This window comes from Megalobrama amblycephala, linkage group LG6 (genome assembly GCF_018812025.1).
Source record: "Megalobrama amblycephala isolate DHTTF-2021 linkage group LG6, ASM1881202v1, whole genome shotgun sequence".
NCBI classification, from domain to species: domain Eukaryota; kingdom Metazoa; phylum Chordata; class Actinopteri; order Cypriniformes; family Xenocyprididae; genus Megalobrama; species Megalobrama amblycephala.
The window spans coordinates 17,579,022-17,597,341 of record NC_063049.1 but is presented as its reverse complement, the minus strand read 5'-3'; the positions used below and the strand labels follow the sequence as shown (position 1 = coordinate 17,597,341).

General features: G+C 37.7%; 1 protein-coding gene across 5 annotated transcripts in view; it reads left to right on the top strand.

The window, feature by feature from the left end:
* nck2a (NCK adaptor protein 2a) overlaps nt 1-18,320 on the top strand; it is a 76,882-nt gene that overhangs the window by 45,928 nt on the left and 12,634 nt on the right. For all 5 annotated transcript variants that reach the window (XM_048193142.1, XM_048193143.1, XM_048193144.1 and 2 more), the window contains one exon: nt 14,479-14,720. In XM_048193142.1, the coding sequence (XP_048049099.1) occupies nt 14,495-14,720 (226 nt within the window). In that variant the 5' untranslated portion in view covers nt 14,479-14,494. The remainder of the gene's footprint in view (nt 1-14,478; nt 14,721-18,320) is intronic.

Sequence of the window (18,320 nt, the reverse complement as noted above, 5' to 3'; positions counted from 1 at the left end):
CAACTTCTTTAGGTAATTTTGCACATGCCTACAATGCATAATATTTATTCATAGATTTTGAATAAATTAGATGATCTTTGATGGTTTTTAGAACTTCAATAGTATTCAAATGCAAGTCAAGATGTTTTTATGACTGGTGCATATTTGTGTGGGTTTTTTCTTTATATGTCAGGGTTCAGGGGTCATTTCAGGATCAGCGGGTTCTTTAGATTATTACTCAGAGGTCTGAGACGCATGTTGAACAATGGAAAGATTGTTTGCTGAACAATGCTGAATTCATTTGTGGAAAAAAGCATTGCTGGAATAATGTAGAGGAATGACATCAAAGACAAACTAGCTCTCCATGCTTTTTCACTGCACTCAGAGTCTTAATTCAGATCATTCTCATTATGCAAAGTGATGACAGAAACGGTCCTGATTTGGTTGTGACACAAACAAGGTTGCTATTTGTAAGAAAAGTGTTGCATGCAATCACATCATCTTGAAACATGCTGAAAGAAATGTGCTGTAGCTTTTTCTAAAGGTTTTGCTCAGTAATGTGGTTCAGTCAGTCACTGAAATTTCATTTTTCCATTGTGATAAAATGTTTGTAAGGAGAGTGGGACCTCAGTGGAAATCTGTTCACCATTAGCTTTATGCTTTTTGCGTGAAAGCTTCATGGATGACGTCACCAAGCAGTCAAACAGTCATTAATTTTCTTTTATTGCTTACTGAAGAGGAGCAACCGCTAACCTCATCAGAGACATCACAGCGTGTGTCAACGCAAACACAGCCCACTGTACTGGAGTTTGGACATTAGGATGCTTTTTATTTGCTTTGGATATCAGCTGAAACAACAAATGTGATAAACTTGTAACAGAACTGGTGAGTCATAAATATTAGTATCAAATCGGACAGATATTTGGGAGCTAAATTATTGAGAGCTTTGTAAACGAATAACAAAATCTTGTTATTCGTTTACAAAGCTCTCAATAATTTAGTTCCCAAAAATCTATCAGATTTGATTATGTACAATCCTTCCAGATCACTTAGATCCCAAAATGGTCATCTTTTGCTGGCAACACGATCTCGTCTGCGACGCAGGGGAGACCGAATTTTCACAGTAGCGGGCCCTAAGCTGTGGAATAGCTTGCCACTACCAGTCAGAACTGCTTCTACGTTTGCCGAATTTAAATCTATGTTAAAAACACATATTTTTTCCTGTGCTTTTAATTCTTGGTAATTTGTATGTGTTCTTTTGTATTTATGTTCTTCTTTTTCCTTTTCTTTTTAACTCTATGTACAGCACTTTGGCCAGCTCAGGCTGATTTTAAATGTGTTTTATAAATAAAATTGAATTGAATTTATTGAATTGAATTAGTGGTACACCAATCAAAATTTTAGATCAGTATCATATATCAATAAATAGTATTTTAACTCAGATTTGCTGATACTGGAACAGAGATGTTCATGAGTCTTTAAGCTGGAGTCCGAATCAAGTCTGAAGTCTTTATCACTGGAGTCTGAGTCAAGTCTGGAGTCTTTTGTCACGAGTCCGAGTCGAGTCTCGAGTCATTAAAAAAAAAAATAATAAAAAAAAATTATCATAATCAAATCCTAGTTGTATTATATAGACAAAGTAATAAGGTCCTATGATGTAAGGGATAATGTACATCCAGTTTGTTATTTTATAATCCATTACAATTAGAGCTGCACGATTAATCATATCGCAATCGCAATCGCGATGTCAAGCTTGTGCGATTATATGACGCAAAATGCTGCGATTTTATGAAATAAAATAATAAGTTAATAAATAAATAAAAAAATAAATGTGTGGACACAACAACCCATTATCTGAGAGCTGTTTGCCCATTTTATACACCTCTAATAAAAAGAAGACCAGTCAGTTTCAGTTTAGGCAGTGGCATGTGTGGCGCGCATGGTCATGACTTTTCCGGTGTGCAGCGCAGAGAACGGGTAAAGATGGATGCGGAGCAAACTGTCACTGAACTGGTGGCAAGAAAAAACGCTACCTTTGTTATATGGCGATATTTTGGCTATAAGATTATAAACCCAGATTAGTAGTGGTTGAAGAGGAAAGAGGATTTAATTCGGTATCGCACGCAGCGCTGTTATCGGTGCGCACATGACGCACATACATACAAGGCTCGCGCGCACAGAGAGAGAGAGAGGCGCGTTATAGCTCGCGAACTCCAAATTGATTTCTCTTTCGCGTCCTCAGTGCACTTGGATGGTCACATACACGCATTATGTCAGTCAAAATACCCCTCTCAGCAAGTATTCATGTAAACACATTCAGTTATGTCTTAATTGAACGAGGTGAGAATTCGGATGTATATCTGTCCGATGTGTGCGTGCATGTCTTACTCTTAAAGTGACAGCAACCTATAAATACCTGCTGTTGTCTGTCATGTAAATCAAACAACAAAACACAGCTTTAACAAAGATTAATCTATATTAAATTTATACAATGAACAGTGTCATTTTACATTTAAGTATTACATTTCTGTGCATGAAAATTAATACTACAGTTAGACCTTAGCTAGTCTTTATGTAGTATTTATCTATGCTTGTTGTAATTGGTGTACAGTATTTGTTCTTATTACAGTCTGTTCACTTGCCTTTAATAATGTATTATTTAGGCTAGCAGTTTATGCTATGGTATCAGAATAGTTACTTAGTGGGCTAAGTAATAAATGCAAAGTTAAGTTACCCCCATCAAATTTTTTTTTTTTTTTTGTGCTGATCCGAAGTATGATCCGATCTGTGACATCATAACCGTGATGTGATCCGAACCGTGAGTTTTGTGATCCATTGAACCACTACAGATTAGTAAAGAAACAAATATCTTAAATGGGATTATAACAAGTTTGCAGTAATGCAAAGATGTTATTTAATTTCATAAAAATATTTTAATTTGAAAACGCTGTGCATTTGTTTGCTGTTGTTGCTAGTTTGAGTTGAGAAATACACATTTCAGCATTATCAGTAATCTGTGTGTGTATTTTCATTGAGAACCAAGCAAGATGACTCATGATACTATTTGTTTATTATATCGCTATCGCAAATCGCAATCGCAATATTGACCTCAATAATCGCAATATGACATTTTCCCCAAATCGTGCAGCCCTAATTACAATGTACAAAACAGTCGTCCTGGCAACACGAGGAGTCATTTTCAATACAGTCGCTGAGCGGACACAAGATGGCGCCAGTGAGTCACGGTTTGTTATACAGAAGTTTGTTATACAGCTTCGTTATTGGTGACGACAGTCATTATCAGAAAATATCAAACTTTGGAATGTTTAAGAATGTCAATTGAAAACTCTACACATGCTTATTGTGATACGTTAAAATATGAGCTTTAAGTAATAAATGGATAAACATCTCTTTCTATCTCTCTCTCTTATGGACACACATTAAGAAATAGAAAAGCTACATATAATACGAAAAGATTGATAAAATGTAGTGCTAGGTTTAAAGTCTAGATTCAATTCAAATGAGCCATGCAGCTACACCACAGTAAAACAGCAAGTTGTGCGAGTTAATGTGACTAACCTTTGTAGATGCGATGTCTCATAAAATTTGATAATGTTGGTCCGGTGTCTTTAATTGTTTTCCCACATTCTGTGTGTCTAGCCGATCTGACGTGATAATAAATTCAAACAAAAGAACATATGGCACGGTGGCTCCCGTCATGTTTCATGGGACTCTTATTATGACATTTCGGAGTTTACGCACAATACACGGACATACGTAATCAAATTCTATGACAAGAGTCTGATCTACCACAACAGATAGGGAAATATATGTGACGCAGATATAATAAAACTATTTTAACACCACACAAATTCTTTATTTATTATATTAGTAGTTAAGGGTAAAAGACTTTTTAAAATATTTAGAGTCTTTTGTGCCGAGTCAAGTCAAGTCTGAAGTCATTTCAGGTCGAGTCCGAGTCCGAGTCTGAAGTCTGTTAAAATGCAGCTCGAGTGCGACTCGAGTCCGAGTCTCTAACTCAAGTGCCTATCTCTGAGTGGGACACCAATCAAAATTTTAGAACAGTATCATATATCAATAAATAGTATTTTAACTCAGATTTGCTGATACTGTAAGATAAACACACTCTCATGACAATTTGTGACTTTTACATTTTCTAGAATTGGTTGCGAATTAATTTGAATTTGTATGTTTTTGTAGGGTCTGCGTACAAACCTACAAACTGTTGGTAGGGCTGTGACGAGACAGTTAGCTCATGAGACGAGACACGAGATTGCGTTCATGAGAATGAGATGAGATTTTTACACAGTATTTTTAAGAAATCCTCAATGACGAAATAGTCTGCAGGTGCATTTGAAATGTTTTAACTAATCATCTAGTAATGAATATCGTTTCAGTTCTGCTTTCTGAATTATCATATGCAGGAAAAGCCAATAATACTCAAGCACTGTAAAAGGTTTTGCAACAAACTCAACTGGCTTCTCTCCTGCGTGATTTCATGAGTCTCTTTCAGACCTTAGGAACTGTACTGATTTATGAGCTTCTACAACTTTTGACCTCCTGACTGAACTCCTTTCCACAAACTGATCATAGAAATTAAAACATTATGAATAAAATGAATAACACTGTTTTCTCTTAGTCTTATTAAGTGCAAACAATAAGTGCAACCATAATCAAAGTACTCTCTCAATATCCAAAGTGCAAATAAAGACTAAAATTTCCTTCAAGCATGATACAGAGCTAAGAGATGGTTACAACTACACAGCACAGCCTGAGATAGCTTTCATATTGGGAGATATTGGGAGATATTGGAATGCATCAGGGAGCAGATTGAAGTAGTTGCTTTGTCTATGTGTAAAATATCTCAAGTCATGCTTTAGCATAACTACTGTTAACAGTCTACTGCCGTTTCATCATCTTCCTAGTCTCTCATTTTCACAAATAACCGGTTTGAAAACCATGTCACTGTCAAACTTGATTCCTTCTCGCCACTTTCTATTTTAAGCTGCTTGTCCATTTCTCACTGTTGTATGATGTAATTTCTTGTGTTAGTGAGATCAGAACAGCCCGGTCGGTGTGCGTGAAAGTTCATTCGCTGGTAGAGGTGTGCGTTGAGTTTACTGCTGGTTCAGACTAATCATTAACACCAGCAATGGGAAAACACACATCCTTGCCTTTTAAAGTTTTTAACTCTTTCATACCAGGCCAAATTTACTCGGCCCCCTTCTCCAAACTCCACCACATTAGCTTAATTCTTGAGCCTGTTTGGACGGTTCTGAATGCGGCTGTATTAGTGCCAGAGATGTTTGCTGAAGGGAAGATGAATGAGGCAGTCCACTGTTGCTACAGACATGACAGGAATCCAAAAGAGGTCAGGAAAGCGTAAAATAGATGACTGGTAGATTCATTCTTAACCTCTGTACTTGGTGGGCCTTCTTTTTTCCCCCTCTTTTTCCTTGTGCTCCCTCTTTTCCACTCTTCCCAGTGTTTTATGCTGTGTAAAGAGCTCGAGAGAGTCTATATAGAGTGCTGATTCAGCTGGACAGAGCCCTTTCTTTAATTCTCACTCAAAATTCCCACTTGAGGGGGAAGGCCAGGCCAGCTGGATTTTGGGAAAGTAAGGCTACATCTATAACATCCTCTTTCTTGCATCCTCTTGTGCTCTCTTTCTCCTTGTTCTTATTCTTTCTTTCTTTCTTTTCTCAGCAGGAAACTGAAGCAAAGTTTTCCATTTGTTAACCATTTTTGTCATCTTATCGCTTTCTAGTACAGACAATTAAGACATTAAAGAGAATGACTTGACTTTGACTTTCTTTTATTTGGCAGTACAAAAAGCATGATTTCAAAATAAACAAAAAAAATATGCATTGTGCATAGAGACTAGAATGTACATTTCCTGAAGAAAATGTGAATGGTGCTTGCAGTGGCAAAACTCGGCACTCTTGATTAGCATGATGCTAATATAATTACCGTCCTGCTAGGATGTTTTTAGCAAGATGTTAACATGATTAGCATGTTGCTAACACCCTTAGCATGCTGCTAGCATGTTTTTAGCAGATTATAGCAGCATCTCTGGTGCCTAGATAGGCTTTTCTCTAAAAGAAATGTTTTGCTATCAAAGTGAGGACATTCCATAGGCGTAATGGTTTTTATACTGTACAAACTGTACATTCTATCCTCCTACATTACCCCTACCCCTAAACCCATCACAGAAAACATTCTGCATTTTTACATTTTTAATAAAACATTGTTTAGTATGTTTTTAAAGCTGTTTTAAAAATGAGGACTCGTGAAATGTCCTCATATTTCATGTTTACATGGTAATACCAGTGTAATACCCATATCATTATAAAAATTTGTGTCCTCATAAATCACGAAAACACACACAGTGCCCTCCATAGTATTGGGACAGTAAGACAAAATTTCTCTGATTAAAATATGAGGCAAAAGTATATACATGTTTTACCAAATAAGAAGAGTTGCATCCCTCTATCTAATGTGATAAATATTGGGACAATTGGCTCACAGGTGTTTCTAAATGATCAGTTGTGTCCTGTTGCATTAATTATTCACATATTAAAGGCAGGGAATTTGTAGTATCATTCATATTACATTGCTTCTGCATTCTGAGTCTTGTGTTTGGTGACAACATACATAAGCCAGGATGAAGATGAAGGAGCTGATTTTCAGAGAAAAGCAAGCAATTTGTATGCTAAAAGAAAAGAGGAACTCGGTTAGAGCTATAGCACAAACATTGGGCATAGCCCAATCAACAGTTTGAGATATACTGAAAAAGGAAGAAATCACTGTCGAGTTCAGCAACCGACATTGACTAGGTCAGCTGAGAACAACAGCAGTTGATGACAAACAAATCATAAAAGCTGTGAAACTTCTAGAAAGTTGGGGTGATGTCTCTCAATCTACTGTTCACAGTAGACTTCAACAGCAGAATTACAGAGGCCACACAGCAAGATGGAACAGAGTTTTATGGACAGACGAGAAAAAGATTAACCTTTTATCAAAGTGATGGGAACGCAAAAGTGTGGAGAAGAAAAAGGTAACTGCAAATGATCCACAGCATACAACTTCATCGTTAAAGCATGGAGGAAGTATGTCATGGCATGGGCATGCATGGCTGCCTCTGTAACAGGCTCACTCATCTTTATTGATGACTTAATGAACTGTGGCAGCAACCGAATGAATTCAGAAGTGTACAAAACAATCTTGGCTACCAATGTTCAAGAAAATGCCACCAGACTCACTGGGAAGTGTTTCATATTGGAAGGACAGTGATCCAAAATACTCTGCCAACTCAGTCAAGGAGTTGGGGGGAAAGAAAAAGTCTTAGATTGGCCAAACCAATCTCCAGATTTAAAACCTACTGAACATGCATTTCACCAGCTGAAGAGTAAACTAATGGCAGAAACTCTCCAAAATAAACAACAGTTGAAAATGGTGGCATTAAAGGCTTGGAAAAGCATTTCAAAGGATGAATCCAAGAGTCTGGTGATGGTTCTATGGGTCGTAGACTCACTGCTGTGAATGCATGCAAGGGATTTGCAACTAATACTAGCTTTTAAACTTGTACATTTGCTTTAAGTTAAATTGTCGCAATACTTATGCTCACATTAGATGGATGAAACAAAAGTGCTGTTCTTCTTAGTTAGTAAAACATGTATGTGTTGAAACGGCCAATAATAAAATGTGACATTCTGTACTTTCGGCTCAATTCATGTTTTAATCATGTTTGCATATTTCTTGACTCCACAGGAAACAGAGCCAATTTTGTCTTTAATGTCCCAATACAAAGCATAATTAAAATCCAAAGCACAGGTCGGATTAGTCAATTACTAAAAATGAGTACAAATCTGGCTTCTTTTAAACTAGTCCTTCACCATTATTATAATAGAATTTAAATCTTCCATTCATTTTATTTTATTTGGTTAGATATTGAGCATACAGGTTCTTTATTGGTATCTATCTATCTTTATTGATATGTTTGGAACATTTACATTGGACAAAAGGTTTATTATAGAGGGGAAATATTCTTCACACTAAGACACAAAATCACCTTTTTAGAAGCTTTATTTTTTTTTAAAAATGCAGTGAATATACTTTAGGCAGATATTTGACAACTGCTTTGCGTGTGAGCGATGTTTAGCTGGGTTAAGAGAATGTTAGCTGGACGTTTGCCTAGCGGATGTATTAGTCGTATTAAATGCTTTCGGTCCCACGAGAGCAGGGCTCAGAGTGCTAAGTGCGTCTGGACTATGGGAACACATCTTGGCCGAGGATAGATCAATTCAAGGTCAGAGAGTGGCCTTCCTTCTGTTCTTGGACATTGTACACTAGACGTCATGGCTGCCGGATGCAAGACAGACTCACTTTGCAGGTCTGAATTGGAGTATGACTGTTTTTCTGCTTGTGGTGAGAAATGTTTATAACCCGGCTAATTGTCTCTTCTTGGTTAAAAGGCTTCTCCTGTGTGTCTGTGTAAGTGAGCGTAAGCTGACATTGAGCGGGGTAAGATTGATCATTACCAAGCAGCTTTCCGGCGTCTGAGTGAACGCTGAGCCATGAGGATTGATCTGCTTTCCCGCGGCAGAGCCATCGTTCTTCTTAACAGCCTTGATTATGAAGGAGGTGGGCTAAGCTGTGTGGATATTACAGGGGGTGGGGCTCCGATTAGTGAAATGAGTGTCATCTATCACCGCGTTGCCGGGACAGAGACGTCCTCAGTTCTCTGAAGAGGAGAGAGGGAAAAGAGATGGACGGTGACCTTTAACAGCGTCCTCCAACATGATAACCATGATTCTGTCATGATTCGTAGAAACAATACATGATGTTAGCAGTGCAGTATTTAATTAGTAGATGTACGATTAAATCAGAAGCTGATATACATAAATCTGTCACGCATTTTATTTTCTACAAACAAGCTTTTTTTCAAACAGTGTTGATTTTGTTATCTCAGCAGATGGTAGAGCAAACATTATCATTGTTATCATTCACTGTGCTTAATTTCTCCATTTCTGTGCTGTTTTGAAGAATGTGGCAGTTGTTCTGATATCTGTTCTCAATGCAGCGCCATTTATTCTTCTTATTATTATTTAGTATTTTCTTGTTATGCTGGGTTATGAGTTGTGCTGGTGATAAAACCATTGCAAATGCTGGTATCTGACCTGGATGATAAAGTGCTTATGTTAAATGCAGCTGGCATTTCAGGCATAAAGTGGTAAAAAGGTTTTTTTTTAACACATAATTTGTTAAATAACTTAATCTGTACATTTATCTATCAGTCAAATTCAGATGAGAGGTTTAACAAAATCAGTCGACTAATAAGGCTGTCCACCAGATTCCAATCAGAAGTGTTTTGCACCTGTAACGCGACCTTTGAGATTATATATATGTGACCTGATCCAGCAAAATGAGTCACAGTGACCCAAATTTCAAAAATGAGATTTTGGTATCAATGGAAAGATGAGACAATAAGCTTTAGTCATACCTTAAATGTTTTTAAAGATATACCCATTTTAATTATGGTCGTCTGCCCTCTTTTTCCAATTGAAAACCTGAGAAAATCGCTTTTAAATTTTTTTTGCCCATTTTTTTTTTGTTGATATCTTTCAAAATCCATTGCATTTAAAGGGATAAACTATTTATTTTACAGCTTAATTTGACCAAATATTTAAAATAAACATTTTTATATATATAAATGCTATTAAACCAGGCTGAAGCTCAAATTATTTTAAAGTATTTATTTGAATTAATATTTTATAAGGCACTTTTGCAAAGATTTACTAAAATCAGAAAGATTGTGTGTGTGTGTGTGTGTGTGTGTGTGTGTGTGTGTGTGTGTGTGTGTGTGTGTGTGTGTGTGTGTGTGTGTGTGTGTGTGTGTGTGTGAGAGAGAGAGAGAGAGAGAAGCTAAGAGAGAACAAATAATGCTAGCCTATGCAATCATATCTTTGTGTAGGCTAGTTGACAATAACAGTGTAACAAATTCATAACGGAGATACCAGCGTGCGCTAGTCTGACAGGAGGATGGCTGGACCAATCGTGTGTCTGTCAGTCGTAACGGGGCTTCCCATTGATAAAATCAGCGTTTATGTCAGTGTGTTTACATTTCTAAGCTTTTTGATTGGTTCTATACAACGTGTAACACCATATGTGGAGAGCAGAGATAGTGACGTTTCAGGGGATACCGGGAAATAACGCTGCATTTACACGGGGCGTCAGTGTCAACGCTTGACGGAGGGCGTGTCTGAAGCTTGTGTTGATGCGACCGTTATAGTGATTACAGCCACTCACATTACTTTCCGGTGATTGCACGAACGCAGTTGGCTAGCGACTGTTCTAGGGAATTTGCATAGGGCCATCTAATTGGATGACGCCTGCATTGGCGCTTTAAAAGTTGAGAAGTTGAAAAGTTGATCTTCAACTTCTGCCGCTTGCAACGTGAGCGAAGCAACGCGACGGAACCCACAATTCAGTTCGGCAACGCATGACGTCACCCATTCAAAGTAAATGAGAAGCGTTAACGCCGGCGCCCCGTGTGAATGCAGCGTAAGTGATGAGAGGAGTTGAGAAGTTCATTTCCAGCGAATTTAGTAAAACCATGTCAAATTTAATAGCCATTTAAATACCTTTACTCAATGATCTGTTCTTTGAAATTAGCTTTAAAAAAAAAAAAAAACATTTTTTCATCGTTTTTCCACATTATCGGCCCATATCTTAAAATAGAACGTTGCGACTTCTGCAACATTTCGCCAGAGCGGGTCACATTTATATACGTCACACTACCGCTGGTGACACTCCACGACCGCGGTGGCAACTTCACGGTTGTCATGCCGACCGTCACAGCCCTAACGTTACCAAATCATTTATACTCATTTTAGTATTGGCAATTCAATTGACAATGTCAATTCCATCTTTCCCTCTCTACCTGTCTGCATTCTTTGACCATGTTCAGTGACAAGCTTTGGCCTGCTCTTCCCGCCTTTATCTCCTTTCCTCCCCTCTGTTTGCATGATAGAGAATCTCGTTTAGCAGCTCCTCGTACCCCGTGGCTCTCTTTCCCACCCTGTACTGAAACATGACGAGTGAGGTCACACTTCTGGTAACCTTCTGAACCTGAAGCTCGGAGCCAGCAAAATGGAATGACTGATTTAAAGCGTGGGGACATTTCTATCCAGCTGCTGCGCTGTCTTAGCCAGCCTCTTTCCTAATTGAACTGTCATTTAACGACCACTTTTAAAGAAAACGAGCTCTGCCTTTGAGCTGCCATATTTGCATTTATGAAATACAGCCAGCACGGATACTCATCTCACCAGAGGTAATGAAATCCTTTATGTGGCATAATTGTGTGTGGAAGGCGTCACTTAGAGTTATGTGATGAGGTGTGATGGGTGTTAATATTAGAATTGCCGCCTCATTAAAGAAATAAAACAAAGGTAGAATAGGGCCTTGTGAATTTTTTTTATTTTTTATTTTTATTTTTGTGTAATCTGTTTTAATGTTTAAATTAAATGTTAGTAATTTAAAAAAAAGTCTAATTAATTGAAATCACAAAAAAAATATACAAAATAATTTATAAAAAGTTTAACGAAAAGAAAAAATAAATTTTTAGGGCTCTGTGAAATCCATTTTATTTTTTTCCCAAATTGTTTTATTTTTGTTTTATGTTTTCAGTTTAGCATTTTCTTGATTCTGTTTTAATGGTTTAATAAAATTTTTAATTAAATATCATGTCTAATCAATTGAATTCATAAAACATCAACAATTTAATTATTTATTTATTTTTAAATAATAAGACCCTATGAATTTTTTTCAGAATTTTGTTGTTTTTCTTCTTCTAGATTTATGATTTGATACAAATTTATTATCAAAAAAGATGGTAATCTATTGAAGGCAAAAAAATTAACAATTTAATAATTTTATTATTATTATTATTATTATTATTATTATTAAAAACATTCTACTGTGTTTCTGTCACAATTTCTTTAAGTTAAACCTAACTTCGATTTTGACAGGTTGTAGTGAAGACCTTTGAGTTTCTGTATGTATATGATATGACAATAGTTTTTTATTTTTTATTTTTTTTTTATCAAATGACATGGTAAACTGAACCCTCAGAGCATGGTGTGTTTATCTGCATTTGAGTTTTAAGCCCATAATTCACAGTTCAAATTAGTCTTGTGTAGCCAGACTTGGGCATAAGGTCTGGTCCACATTGCAGCTTATTCTTGCCAAGAACCTCCCATTTAGATGGAAAGAGACCACCTGAACCACAATTTGTTTTGTTTTTATGTGCAGTTTGAACAATTGTGCAGTACTTGCAAGTTTTGTATGCAATATGCATCAGACGGTCAGTGGACGTTGTGTGGGTGGTCAGTTGGTGTGCTGCCTGAGGCTCAGTCTAGGGTCTTATTGCTTTCATGATAACCCTGTAAGTGTACCAGGAGAATAACATTTGTAAACAAACACTAAAGGACTAACTAGGTAGTTTGGTAAAAGTGTAGAAAAGAATAGACTCACAACAGCAGTTAGAAACCAGAAAGCTTTGCTTATGGGATCTGCATCACTTGTGCATTGTAGGCAAAGCGTGAAATGAAAGCTGTTGCTCACACATACACACCCACATGCGCATACACTCTCAAACTCACTGGGTCTGCCCTTTCCTTCTAATGGTTGTGCATTTGACTGGCCGTGCCTGAAGCCTCTCTCAGTAGGAGCACAGAGCTTTAAGTGCGCTTTCCTGAAACACCATCAATACTTAATCAGACCATTACTATTCAGTGCATATTTAATCCTTCGGCAACTCTCTCTCTCACGTCTCAGGCAAGCCGTTTAAAATTGGCCATGCCAATAAACCCGCCTACTTATTCATTTATGGGTTTAGCAATTGCCTACTATCATTTCTGTCATTTTGCTCAGAGGAACAAGAACACTCCATGTATTTTGAAAACTTCTGCTCAGCCTTTGACAGTCTCAGTCATTTTTAATGGCTTTTCTGTTTGAAGGTTTAGCTCTTTATTTAATGAGACCAATGGCATGGATTAAGTGGCTTAACCTTTGCGACTCTGAGAGAAAAAAACCCTTTTCTGCCTATATCGCTTTCCCTTTATCACTTGCTTTTAGTACTCACACTCTCTTTTCAGATTCATTGTTTGCTTTGTTTTTTAGGCTTGTCAGTGCTGTTGTTAGCTACAGTATATTTAGATATATCCGGTCTCACTGTTTAATGGAATGAGCATGCATATCATTTTTAGCGGTCAACCAATATGGGTTTTTAATGGTCAAGACTGAACAGAACAGAACAGAACATGCTGTCTGATATAATGCCATAATGTGATATAATGCATACATGTTACTGTTGGAATCAAATGAAGAATTATATTCACCAAAGTAAGAATTTGTACCTTGTTAGTCAAAGGGAGCCAAATATCCAAGCATGTATGGTTATTGTTTTCTGATCTTAATATTGTCAATCAGTTTATCACGATTTATCGCATCTAAACTTGAGGTGATGTGTCATTTTTTTCCGCTAATGTCAATAAATTTGAATAAAAATTATAAAAAATAATGTTATCAAACAAGTTTACCTTGTCTGCTAGCTTCTGTTGGTGTATCAAGCTGGCAAAAGCATTGTTGGCCAACTATGGTCACAAGTTCCATCATTAGCAACATAGTTCAGCAATTCTACCTTTTTTTTTTTTATATTAATATTTGAAAATAGCATCACAAAGTCATGTGGTTGGAACTACAGTTCTTGACCTGTGCTTATAAATGGACTTAAATACACAAATACTTTCATTTTATATATATACATTTCATTCTGTGACTTAGTTTGTCAAGAGAATGAAAGAAGTGAACGTGATTTGAACAGATGGTTCGAAGTTACTACAATTTCAGGAAACGGTTGTGACTAGCTAGTTAATTTCTCCAACAATTAATTGTACTTTGGCGAGTTACATCATTGTATGGGAAACACTGTTTGGGATTCTCAAACAGAGCAATGTTTTGATTGCACCACAAAGCCAAAGTGTTTACACTTTTCAGGGAAATGAACCTGTAAATGACTTGCTATTTGTGTCATTTTCTGTTAAACTAAAGTATTTCTGTATCATCCAAACTCCCTTTTGATTCTTGACTCCTCCAGTCTGTCATGTCTTTTCTCCTGCTCTTCCCGCCCTCCCTCCCTCTGGTATATGGGTTGGCTGGAGGGAGTGTGAGCTCACCTGCCGATTAAGATGTGTTAAATAGAGCATATGTAATCATGTCTGTCTCTTGTCTGAGTCATGCATTTGTCATAGAGGCTTGACTTACTGTCTTGCTGCAAGAGATTGTCCAGACCTATGTAAGGGTTTTCAATCTTATCTGTACATTTTCCTTGGAACTTAATGAATGTTATATTTGGTCAGTATATGGAGTTAGCTCTTCTGCCATATTTTATTTCTTTCTCTCTCTCTCTCTTGGCAGTGGGACTCGATGAAAGATGACAGAGGAGGTGATTGTTATAGCCAAGTGGGACTACACAGCTCAGCAAGACCAGGAACTGGACATCCGGAAGAACGAGCGCCTGTGGTTGCTGGATGATTCCAAGACCTGGTGGAGAGTTCGCAACGCATCCAACCGCACCGGCTACGTCCCCTCTAATTACGTGGAGCGCAAGAACAGTCTAAAGAAAACCTCACTTGTGAAGAACCTGAAGGATACGCTTGGTAAGACATCTCACAGTTCAGTGAAGCACTTTACCAGTTCACAGTCCTGCCGAACTAGCAAAGTCCCTTTAATGCAAATTGGTTCATTCGGCAGCCATCTTGGCAACACCCTGAGGAAGCTATTTTTTATTTAGGCAAGTAGAATATCTACTCAAGTAGGGAGAAAACAGAAAATGTCCAGAACTGTTTCCCAAGTTTACGTGTCCACAACATGCCAAATCAGCAAAATCTGACAATTGCAAGGTTTGCTTACCTTCTTTTTTTTTTTTTTTTGGTTCCGTTTTGAATTTAACAGCAGGCATTTTCATGGCTAACATCCTCATTTTTTGTAAAGGAGACCAGTCAGATTTAAGGTTCTGCTTATGATTGGTTAGCTCATTAGCTAAATTGTGTTGCTTTGATCTAAATGTCATACTAAAGAGCTTGTGCAGTTCTAGACCTCGTACTCTTTCAGTAGGAGATGACGTGTATGAAACACCCTCACAGTTGCCATGCCCTACTTCCCCCATACGCCTCCGGAGCTTCATGCCTTTAACGCTCAATCTGTTATCTCTAGGCACTAAGGAAGACTCTTGGGACTGACGTTTTTTTGCAGCGAGTTGTGCACGAGCCAACAACACAAAACAAACACTGGGATTTAGGAAGCAACTGAACCAGTGGAGTGCCCTTGATTGCATGTGCTATGCTTTATAAAAATGATTTAATTTATTGTTTAGGTACTTTGATCTAAAATCAGTGTGCAGGGCCTTCATTCATTCTAATCAAACATCTTAATGTGTCACAACACCAAAAGCAAGTGAAGCATCTGCACAATCACTTGCCTGAAGTTTTTGATGATTTGTTATGGGTTTTTTTAAAGATAGGAGCCATGAAAATGATGTAATTGAAAATTATCACTGTTTAAAGATGTATCTCATGTTTAAGATTAGCGTGGCCCTAGAGGCTGACACTGGAAGTCAGGAGCCCCCTGCTGTCCATTAGCAAAATCCCCAGTACTCAGTTACACTATACAGTTTAGACCTCAAAGATTGATATATAGCACTTTCTTTATTTGGAAATATTCAGAGATGCTTTTTATATATTGTATTCTCTTGCTTAGTTTTATTTCATATTCGCCATAACTGGTCAATATTTTTTCAAAAGTGCAAGTTTTCCATCAGTTCTCCCATGGGCTGTCTCAGGACCTACATTTAGGTAAGACACTACAGGTGTGTGAGGATTAATGGATTTCTTGCTGCAGTACATCCCAATTTCTGCCCTGCTCAAGAAACGCCCGAGTTCTAGGCCAGAGTGTTCCCATTTCCATATACTGCAGATGGGGAAAATGAATTCAGGGGTACTGGTTGAGAATGTAACCTGGAAAGTTTGGAGAAGAGAATATGGAAAACTTTAAAAGATCTTGCATTCTGTTTTATTTAAACGGGTAGTTCACCCAAAAATGAAATTTCTGTCATTAAGTACTCATCCTTGTGTCGTTCCACACCCGTAAGACCTTCATTCATGATGATTTAGTGTGTACCAAGGGGTGCCAGTCTGTCGGAGCATCCAGACAAATTTTAATTGATCATAAATTAAACCGTCCCATAGGAATCTAATAAAGGTCCTCACCAATTTGTATGATCCCTATCATATCCTGTCTCTTTAGTTTAGTTTTGTTTGTTTTTATATATATTCATGGACGTCAAAAGGTGCAACGACGTTGCTGCCAATGTGTGGATCAGATGCCCTCGGATTTCATCAAAAATATCTTAATTTGTGTTCCGAAAATGAACAAAGGACTTACAAGTGTGGAACGACATGAGGGTGAGTACTTAATAACAGAAATTTCATTTTTGGATGAACTAACCCTTTAAGATACCATCCACTAGGGCTGGGCGATGTATCGAATGCTTTTGTCACGCGCATTTCTTCAGTAAAGCCGGTTCCCTGATTACCGCTAAATCGGCGATACATATCGATATTGAACGCGATATTGCGTGGCTTATCAGTGATCTACGACTCTGTCTATTAAATGCCGCTCCATTTGAAAGCAGGTGATGGCGATTTAGCGGTAATCAGGGAACCGGCTTTACTGAAGAAATGCGCGTGACAAAAGCATTCGATACATCGCCCAGCCCTACCATCCACACTGCACTGACCATTGTATTTTTATGTTTTTTTTGTTGTTGTTGTTGTTGTTTTTTAAATCTTTCCTGAAAGATTTAAAAAAAAATCTTTCCCTGAAATCTTTCCATTAGAGCATGCTTATGCCCGTCTATGCTTTTGTTCATCCCATATGTGATTACCAAGAGTTAATGAGCTCTAAATAACATTTTGTTATTTTGTTAATGAGCTTTGAACAACGGGAAGCAGTGAATCGATAATGCCTCCTTTGCTGCGGGGGGTAGAGACGTGGAGAGGTTTAATAGCTACTGAAGTTGTTAAACGCAATGCATTTTCCCCATGCGGATCCCTGTGACAGCCAATGAAACTGGAGTAGGCCATCATTCAGTTTTCATGAAAACAGTGTTACATTTTACCTGCTTCCTTTCCATTGTGTTCTATTGTGTATGAGTGAATGCGTGTGAATTCCAGGTAGGTTCAGTGGAGAATTGTTAAAGCAGGTTAGGCAAGTGTTGAAATGAGACTCCTCATTCAGATTTAAACTGTTTATCCACAGCAAAACATTCAGCTTGCGATAATGAACAGTAGACATGGATCAGCACAGTGGGAGTGACTTAATTTTATTTTTTGTTTTAATTTGTGAAATGTTATGATTACATTAGTATTCCCCCATAATCTGTGAAACAAAGATAACAGGGGACCATTTACTTGTATACCAAGAGGAAGGTCATGAATATGCGGCAGTGACCTTCTAAGTTAATACTGCATTGGGAATTAATTCCCACTGAGAGGCCACATGGGACCTCTGATTGGTGGTTGTCACGGATACCTGCACTCAAACCCTCCCTCCATCCTGTTGAACTCAAAACCTGTCACTCTTTGAAGATCAGAGGATCTCGCTAAAGAACTGTCAGCGTACACTCACACACACTTCCTCTTGGCACCTCTGAGTTCCAGAACTCACACACACTTACCATCATTCCACTTGCATCTCCTGAGAGTTGTGCTCTGAATTGGCATCTCCTAATAAATCATTCCATGAAGAGAACAAAAAAGTGCAAAGAATGTAGCTCTGTGGTGCTAATATCTCCATTTGTTTGGGTATCCCAAACTAGCCCAATCCAGCAACATTTGCGTAACCGAAAAGGTCTATCATTTCGATTGAAGTTGCTTGACTGGTGCATACAGCTACCTTTACTGTAAGTGGCTGTTAATAGATAAATATGCTTTGAAAGATGTGGGGGGTTCTTATTAGTAAGAATTATTATAGGCTTAAATGAAAATATTACCAGTATTATATACCAAATATTATGTAACTAGTGAAACACCTGAAAACAGTGCTATTTGTTCTGTATTTGTTGTTACTGACCAAGAAACCACTTCAGATGATTCAGTGACAGAGCGGTCCGAACAAATCCAAATCGTTTCAGATAGTTATGCAAGCATGTTTGGCCAATTCACGGAAAAGAAAGAATCGAACCAAAAGAATGAATAATT